Source organism: Clinocottus analis, unplaced genomic scaffold (genome assembly GCF_023055335.1).
Source record: "Clinocottus analis isolate CAN_PGR_092001 unplaced genomic scaffold, fCliAna1.0.p SCAF_14, whole genome shotgun sequence".
In the NCBI taxonomy this organism is placed as follows: Eukaryota; Metazoa; Chordata; class Actinopteri; order Perciformes; family Cottidae; genus Clinocottus; species Clinocottus analis.
The window spans coordinates 12,370,048-12,379,735 of record NW_027175865.1 but is presented as its reverse complement, the minus strand read 5'-3'; the positions used below and the strand labels follow the sequence as shown (position 1 = coordinate 12,379,735).

Genomic DNA, 9,688 nt, shown 5'->3' with positions numbered 1-9,688 from the left:
TTCTTTTCCTTAAATTGTCTCATCTCTTTCTCCAGAAGGTTAGATTAATGGGCGGCGCTTTGAACATAGACAGGAAAGTTATCGAGCCGTCTACTGAATTCATCCTGCACTCTGACATGTTCTCTCTGCCGGTGTATGGAGGACGGATGTGCTAATGTAGCAACAGCAGGAAACTGGTTGTCCTCTTGTTGCGACCAAAGTACGGATTTAGAATGTCAAGTAGGAGGCATCACCACTGGATGTTTTTTTTTTTTTTTTTGGTTTCCTCTTCAGTCTGCCACCTTGTAGCCTCATAACCTCTGTGACTCCATCTATGTCTTTCTATTTCAGTCTCTCTTTCTGCAGCTGCTGTGCTCACAAATGCAGGTTACAATCACACAGGCAGGGATGCATGTGAAGGAGGAATTATACAACTGGCATCACTGCTAACATTACGATTTCTTGCCTCCTGGTAGCATGCCGACTGGTGGGCAGCAAGAAGGAGAAACGAGAAGGTGGTGGTGGACGGAAGCAAAGCCATGAGGTTCTTGGGGAAGGTATACAATTTGGCTCGGATGGGATCAACTTTCATACTTATGGGCTTGATAAAAACCTCATCAGGCCACTTTAAGCAAACATATACTCCTTTTAAAAAGAGCAAGTTAGCCCCAAAACCGGCAGAAGCCTTTGTTTTTGCGGAATGAAAGATGCTAAACAGAGCTAGCACAGATTTAATTTGAGCTGGAAATGACTGAGATATTCTTTTTTTTTTTAAATTGTGATTAGTGATGGCTGAAATGGATTCAGATGCTGCAATGTGTAAAGGCTTTTATCTCCAAGCACTGGTAGGGAAAGAAGATGTGAGAATCTGCACGACGATCGCTATCCTTCTCTTCTCTCGTGATTGGATAACATGCGGCGCACATTACCTCAAAAAGTAAGCTCACATTTATGTGCTGTGTGAGTCCTAAATCACTTTTTCTTTTTTAAAGTTCCACATGGGTTAATTCTCACAGGAAATGAAAAGACAAAAATAATGAAAAAGGCAGGAGAAGCAGAAGTCTACCAGTCTGAAAATAAATCAATTCTTCTTGAACAGTTGTTTCATTCATATTATTTTTTCATTAAAAGTTTCAAACCATAGAAGAGGACATTTTTTGTTAACTAAACCATAGAAAATACACAAAAAGGGGAATACAGTGTTGACACAGAGGACGTAAGAGGAATGGGTGGATGGGATTGTTGAACTGGAACCTGAAAAAAGCAAACAGGATGGCACATTTCAATGAGCAGCTTTTCCGTTGTCCCCCACCCCCGATTCCTAAAAGAAAATCTTAAATAAAAAGGGAAAGACTGAATAAGAGATGGAATACTTCCATCATCCATTAGAAGGGAAAAGTAAATGAATGAAAGCAGGGTGCCTAGAGGGGGCTACCAGTGTGAGAAACCTCAGTGAGGTTTTTTTTCCCCTTTGCTATAAAAAGAACTTAACGGTGCAGAAATATTCTTTTTTTTTTTCCTCCCCTCCCACCTCAAATCATCAAACAATTGAAAGAGATGTTCTTTTTTTCCTCCAGAATAAAATCAAGACATTTTTTTCTCAGAAATAAGTTTTTCATAGTTTTCTTAAGTTCATTTAAAAATCTTCCTCCGTCCCAGACGTGTCAAGCCCCTGTTCTTTCTTTTCAATAGTCTTTGCGAAAATATAGAGTAGAACAGTCTTCTTTCCATGTCTGTCCACGTGGTCAGTAAACAAATACGGTAAGGGATCCGACAGAGCACATTGCAGGAGACGGGGAGCAGTGTGTTGTGAGATCTTTGCGAGAAGTCATGTACTTATGTATAGCTTTTCAAATGTTTGTCTCTGCAGGAGCGCGCGCGTGTTCAAGTGAGTGCGTGTACGTGTGCGTCTTCACACTTCAGTCTGGAAGTCTCCCTCGGACGAGTCAGGCGTGTTGGCGGAGGAGGAGTCCCAGTTCTTATTGTGCAGCTCCATCCGGTCCTTCTGCTCCCCGGGCACGATGGACAGCTCGGGGGTCATGGTCTTGAAGCTGTCCCACGAGCTCTGGTCCTCCGGGGTTGACTTGTCCTGATGGAGGGAGGACAAGGAAAAGGGCCATGTATGCAACATTAATACTAGCCGGCATATGAAGGCACCTCGGAGATACAAGAAGGACAACCAGCGTCTTATTTCGATTAGTTTTGGAGCGATGTCTGACCGGGCAAGAAACACAAGATTAGCAATATGTATACGGAAGAGAAAATGAAGACGATCAAGCCAGATTACCAACCAAAGGGAGCACTAGTCCCTGGAAACTAAATGGGATGTGTTGAGTTGACCTTTAAATATGTACAGGTGGTATTATACACATACATAGTGTGTATTAACAAAATGAAATATCACATCATAACCACATTACCTTTGGGATCCAGGGAGACACTTTTTTTTTCTTTTTCTTTACCATCCTCGATTACTGCTTGAATTTTGACCTACTGTATTTACCTTAGCTGTGTAAACACAGTTTTACTGTGCAATGATGGACTATTAGATCAATTTCGTCCGCACTTACTTTTGATTTAATCTCCAAATAAAGTGGATTAAATGATCCCACTAAACTGTATGCTTGCCAAAATGACTGCATGTGTTTCTTGCCATGTCCGACTGTGCAGCAATGTCATTCCCAAATATCAGCAATTGAGTTTGATGGGGACCGTGTTCGCGTTACGGATACAATGTGAAGGCCACTGAAAGGAGACCTAAATTGTAATCAAATGGAATATTCCTTTAAATGAAGTACGTGGAAACCATTTTCTCAGCGGGTATTCAGATTTGAAGATGGATTCATTCAAATACGCATGTACAGAAGCTACATTTGATCCTCAACCTTTGAAAATATCAACACACGGACACACAGATACACACAGAGGCAAACAACTCTGGGCCATTTCTGAGGAGAAATTCAATCTCACGGACACTAGAAAGCATAGACATACGCAGTTTATAATACATTTTCATCTTTCCATCGTCAAAAACTACCTTCCTTTACAGAAACGATACCTGTCTTCCTTTATTTCCCACCTCGCCCAATCAGTGACTTTTCGGACTGATAAAAGCATGAAACCCTCCGGGCTGGGGTCTCTGATGTCTGCACGTGGTCCACGGATGAGCCCACCATGTATGTAAAATACATGTGTGGGGATTAGTTAAAAACGGAATTAGATGTATGAATCGGATAAGGGCCATTATTCAAATCGGACTCATTAGCTCGCAGAGATAATGATTTCACAGATACGAGCTGGGAAAGATGGCCCAGATGACTCTTGGTGTAGCGAAACAACCCCCCTCGCCCCTCCCTCCCAAAGAAAAATCCCAACAAGGGAAACCACAGCTTTGGAGCTCCATGGAGCTGAATATTCACATTACAAAAATGAATATTCACAGAGCATATCTTTCAGTTGCACATCTCTGAAAAGGGTGCTCTCTGTTCCTATTTGTTCATAACCTACGTCATCCATTCAGGAGAGCACTGTTTGGTCTTCAATTTAAGCTCTGTGCAACTCCGCTATTCCCTCTTTCTTTTTCCACAATCCCACCTTCCCTTCATCACTTTAACTCTGATATATTTCACTTTAAGCTATTCACCCCCTCAATCCCTGGCTCTCTTCAACACACACACATACACACACACGCTCACGCACACACTGCATTACAACACACACACACGCATTGATCTGCAGTAACACAGCACTCCCTTCCCCCCCTTGCAGTGTGATAATCGTCGCCGTAGCGCTAGGGGGCAATATCTGCCTGATTATCATTCTCCCTGCGTCACAGCCTGACAGTTAGTAAAACGGATACAAAAGGCATAATCTGGGAGCCAATTTGCATGCTAAATGCTGGCGAAGGAACATTTTGTAATGCAGGAGTGTGGGTAATTCTGCAGTTAAGCCCAACTTTATCCCTGGGAGACTAGGCTAACGCGATTGTGCTTCTACCGCGTGTCTATCCGTTCCCTTTCGCCATCTCTGCCCGCCTCCACTCCCTCCTCGCCCCACAGCCCCGTCTCATCCCACTCCTTCTCCTTCTCCCCTCCACTCTGCCAGAAACCCCTCTACTTACACTCGACGAGTTCTTTTCACCTCCGGCAGACGAAATGCTCCATCGCTTTTCCCTCTGTGGTGATGAAATGGGAGGGAGAAGACGAGGGGGTTGACGAGAAAGAGAGAGGAAGGAAAAAAGAAGTAGAGAAGAAAAGGGGGGGGGGGATCACAGTCACTGACAACTCTGCCCTGAAACAATAGCAATGTTCCCACACCTTCAGCAGGTGAACAGGCAGTTGTTGCTTTGTGTCTACATCTTACCCGTCTCTCTCTCTTCAGCTCTCAAACACCCCTCACCAGCTCTCTCATAACAAAATATGCAACGTGAGCCGGGTTATGCACACAAATTTGAACCGTGTTGGAACAGGAACAGGCAATTTTAACGTCCTATCCACAGACTGTATGGAACAAAGCAAGGGCAGAGTGACTGAAGGATTCGACACGCTATGCATGCAACACTAATAGCAACTACAACTATCATAAAAGGGATAAAAGAAAGCACAGCATGTGAGTGTATGAGTAATCTCATTCTAAAAGCTGTAAGCTGTGCAGTGCTCGAGGCTTTAGAGCTCATGTTTTCTATATAATGTTGAACAAGGATAACAAATCTGGTTATTAGTGCAGGGAGACGCTATCTCCACTATCTGCATTATTGATTGTTTTATACTGTATGTGTGAACACTACACATAATGCGGAGCTATATACTTGACATTGCTGACTCTGTATGTTCTGCCTTTGGCTTAAACACATACATTACTTGCCCTGCTGTACCTATGCAGTGCTACCTATATCTCTCTCTATATATATCTATAAATTTTTAGTATGTTCCTGTCAGCAAAGGGATTTGATTCTGTTTTTCTTGTGGTGTGATGTTGTTGTTTTTTTGTACAGGTGTCCTGAAGGAACAGGTGTTTTCCTAGTTGGCTGGCCAGGGTGTGAGCTTGTGATGAATCCAACAGCTCCATTGCAAGAAAGCAGAAAGGTCCTACAGTGTTTGTTAAAGCTGCTCTTTCGTGTGCGTCATGAGTTTGTTTTGGGGGCAAAAGGGGTGTCACGTCATTTGTACTTTCGATGTCTGTCTCAAGTCTGGGCACAAATCGATTGGATTCAGTGGCTCCAAAAACTTGCTATATATTGGCTTTATTGACATGGTGCTTTTTTTTTTTCATGCCCCCAGAAGCAATTATTCCAGTTGTAAAAAAAAAGTCTTTGCAACGGACAATTGTGTGCAGATTTCTTTTTTCTTTTCCTAACTGTAAATAACAGGTGCAATTGCCAATTGTGTGTGTGGAAGGGAGTGTCACCAGTAAACTTTTTGGTGTTTGTTGGTTCGTTGTTTGTTGGTGAGATTGAAGGTTTATCCCCTTTGACATTCAAGATGTTTCTAGGCCTTAACACATTGCCTTGGTGTCATGATTTACTGCCTGATGGGACTTGCTCATTAGCTGGCTTCGTCTGTATGCTGAACATGCATAGAACATTTAAATTTGCGATTGATATTCAATATTTTGATACTTTATGTTGACATATTGTAAGCGGTATCAGTGGTGTATTACAAGTGCAGTACTTGAGGAAATGCATTCACTCAACTATACGACAAATGCAAGGGACTTGCAGTATTTATTTTCTATTTTCACTCCACTAGATTTATACGGCAGCTTCAGCTTCTAGGTACTTTACAAATTAACATTTCACCTACAAATCACATACTGTGTTCATAAAATATAATGCATCATTAAAGATTGAACTGATAAAAACAACTGTAGATCTTGAAATAAACTAATGTTGCTAATTCACTAAGTGTTTCTTTCTCTCGTTTTTCCCTTGTCATTATTTTTTTTTGTGCCAGTTTCTCTCTTTAATTTGCCTCCCACTCTCTTGCCCAAACATATGCAGCGTTTGTAAACTTCTAAACCATGTAACAAGCTTCTGAAAAAGCCAAAAATGTCTGGGTTGGGCCTACTGTATGAACATTATCAGCCATCTGTTACGCGCTGAATTTATGGCCGCCAGACTTTTTTTCTGGTAAATTTTAATCACCCTAATGAGCTCCTTTTATATTTATGTCTTATCAGCATTCAAAGCATTTAATGTGATTCAAATAATCAATGTTTTGCCCACATTCAGTGTTTGCAATGCAACTTGCAATATATACGTAGCTTTTCATTTACCTATTCTGTATCTAACGTGAATTGGTTGACTTTGAACAACTCACCAACAGCGCTCCACTGAGGATACGTTGAGAGGTATCGTGGGGTTACAGTAAAGTACTCGCCATGATAGTTGTACTGGAAGGGATCTGATGTGGCTGTAAGCACCACAAGACACCCAAACACAACGTCCATCACTGCTTGATGGCGTAATGGTCTCCAATTTTAAATATGAAGTTTTAGGCAAGCTACACGATTTTCGGAAAGAAAACGATAGAAGCATGAAACAGCTAAGTGAAGGGGAGTTTGTTGGCATAGTACATACTCGAAAAATATGCTTCTGCACAAACTTCTAAAGCCATCTCGAGAAGCCTCAGCGACAGTTCTGGAGATGAGGCCCACTCACTGCCACTCACAGTCCCCCTTATTTGGACCATGGAATGGAAATTATGTCTGGATGTGTTTGAGCAGTGTGGCAGGCTGTCTCTGGGAGATGACGGGGGAGGACAGGTGGTTGTGGGTAAGTGGGTTAACTTTACCTTTGTTGACTCGGAGGCCCATGGTTCTGCTGACTGTCTGGTTACATTCAAACTGGGACATGACAACAAGCATGCAACATCAGGCCGAGTCAGCCAACAAATGACATAAAACAGGAAACAAAAACAAAAGCAGAAATCAATAAAATGTGGCAGTAAGGCAAAAGCAAAAACATGCACTGAGTGGAAGGCTCACATGAAACAAACTTAAATCACAGTCATAAACAAAGAAAATGACAGCAACATCAAACAATGCACGAGGAGACAGAGTGGATACCAGAACATGACCGTGGTGTGTTGACTGTGGGCTTTGAGTCATTGAACAAGAACTAGACTATTTCAAGGGTTTGATGTGTTTATCTTAATATATTGTCAAAATAATGATCCATATAGCACCAGCATAATTAATTAGGGAGGCATGACAAAGCCTAACTGGGCAGGGTGGTCTTTAGGACCATTTCTCTATAATTTGGGAAACAATCTGTGTCACGAATAATACGGTCCTTCAAAAGGAGCCAAAGCTGGAGAATGTAGGGCAAATAAATTCCATTAGTGCAACACATTGCAAACAAACGAGCAATCAGACACACAGGCTTGGTTCGCTGCCGCCCTGGCCTGTGCAAGGCCAGTGCTCCTATAGTGGAAACAGCTCCAGCTCGCAATTGGGCCTTTTTCACCTCCCTTTAATTGGCCCAAGGGCACTAAATGAGCTACATCAGTATTGTGCCTCTTGGTGCACAAAGCCAGTGTTAGGCTTGTTCCGCCTGGGCTAACCGTCCCCTCATTAGAGGCCACTGATAGAGCCAGTGTGCTGAGGCTACACTTCGCCAGCCCTTCGTTTTCATGGGCAATTTGTGTGGAAGGATGAAAATAGTTGATGAGTTTATACTCGGCAAGGAGAAGGGGGCAAGGAAATAATTAAAAACAAACTAATGAGAGGAATTAATTATTCAATTAATGCCTCAAACGTGCCACCGAGGGCTGAGTTTAGAGGGGGAAATGGGAAAGCGATGCAGACGGCAAGAGAGAAAATGTCAAGCCGTAAGGATAAATAGAGGGGAGAATGAGATATGAAGTGGAGGAAGAGGGGAGGAAGTGGCATGTGAAATTGAAGGCCCTTAGCTTAATGCCAGAAAATTGACTATCAAGACCTACAGGGTTTGCAAATGCACGCAAATTGCCCTCATTGAATCAACAAAAATGGAGCCATTGTCATTTAAAATTTTACATCTTCATTTTACATGAGATGCAAAGCATTACCTAAGCTACAATTCCCTTTAGTGGACTAAAAACATGGTGGGATATCAATAACAGCCACTAATGTCAATCGTGAATGCATACAGAGGGCACAATGGAAGAACATCCTAAGACCAAATTCAAGAATATGCTTCAATATGGAGCCTAATAGACTAGGATTTCATCATGGAATTCAAACACACGCCTCAAGCACAAATACATCTTTCATAATCAAAAATGTGCTCGCTGTCCTCGCTCTGATCTAGCATGAGTGAAATCACAACAAAGTAGAGCACTTGTTTCCTTTGTCTTTTTCTCCATCCCACTGCGTTCGGCACAACTCCTCGCTGTCTATCTGGAGAGGGAAGCCAAGCACGCTTCATTTAATCAAGAACACGGCAGACGACGGGATGGAAATATATCCCATTTGAGAGCTGAAAAATGCATCAGCCTGGCCATTACGCAGCGCAAACTCCCTCTCTGTCTGTCTCTGACTCTCTCAAATACACACACACGCACACAAACACCATCCCACACAGTGAGGCCCGACACTGCATCACTGGGCACCACATGCAAATTTGTCTTATGACCTTCTGAACCCTGTGGAGAGGTTGGAAAACTACAGGCTAACTCCACAGTGACGGAGGCCAAGAAGCTGTTTTAAATCTAAACATTAGCGCACACAGTATTACTAATACATTGTGTTACATAAACACTGCGACCACTCTGTCGCTCAGTAACCCCCCTGACTCCATTTGTCTCCTGTCACCATTATAAGAGACACAATGAGAAAGGACCCTATCCCCCCGCAAGCCATGTTGCCCCTGCCTGAGCATCCACTGCACTTAAAAGAGAGTAGGATTTGTTTTTATCATTAGCCCTTAATGTGAAGCCTGCTTTTGATCCACTTCAACACAGAATAATAAAAGTGCATGTATATACAATGTGTATATATAAGCTATTTTACATGGTAGATTATAAAGGTCATGCATGATATTCAAAACAAGATGGAACAGAAGACAGTGTGTACATTTATTGTCAGACAGCAGGAATAGCTCAGCTATCCTCAGCAGCCTAACAAAGGTAGACAAGGTTGAGGTTAATGAGGATTCTTGTGATTTGGTGTCTGCCTCCCCCTCTTTTGTAGTCATGTCAATCTAGTAGTAGTATGTAGTCCATCTATTTAGTGTAACACGAGTCATCACTAACAGCTTTGAGCCATCAGCGCGGTAGAGACAAATGTTAACCAGTTAGCAGGCAATATGGAGTTAAAATAGTAAGAACCGCCTCAACCTGTCTCAGGAGCGGCTGATCCTGTTCGAGTACGCCATCATCCAGTTTGAATCGGCCACCAAACAAGACAGAGGCAGACAGCAACGGATCATCAGGTCTGCAGAGAGAACTATTGGTTCCAGCCTGCCCTCCATCCTGGACTTGTACACCTTCAGAGTCAGGAAGCGGGCTGGAAAGATCACTGCAGACCCTCACACCCTGGACACAAGCAGTTCCAACTCCTCCCCTCTGGTAGGCGCTACAGAGCACTGTACGCCAAAACCACCAGACACAAGAACAGCTTCTTCCCACTGGCCGTCAGTCTGATGAACAATTGAACAACTAATCAGACATCTCCACCTGCACTATCTACACTTTCCGGGCCACTGATTACTGTTTTACTATGTTTTCTT

General features: G+C 42.8%; 1 protein-coding gene across 3 annotated transcripts in view; it reads right to left on the bottom strand.

Moving 5' to 3' along the window:
* Nucleotides 1-215: 215 nt before the first annotated feature.
* The window catches only part of adgrb2 (adhesion G protein-coupled receptor B2), a 186,821-nt gene continuing 177,348 nt past the window's right edge, over nucleotides 216-9,688 (bottom strand). For all 3 annotated transcript variants that reach the window (XM_068576099.1, XM_068576101.1, XM_068576102.1), the window contains 2 exons: nucleotides 4,100-4,153; nucleotides 216-2,068 (listed from right to left, as the gene is read on the bottom strand). In XM_068576099.1, the coding sequence (XP_068432200.1) occupies nucleotides 1,892-2,068; nucleotides 4,100-4,153 (231 nt within the window). In that variant the 3' untranslated portion in view covers nucleotides 216-1,891. The remainder of the gene's footprint in view (nucleotides 2,069-4,099; nucleotides 4,154-9,688) is intronic.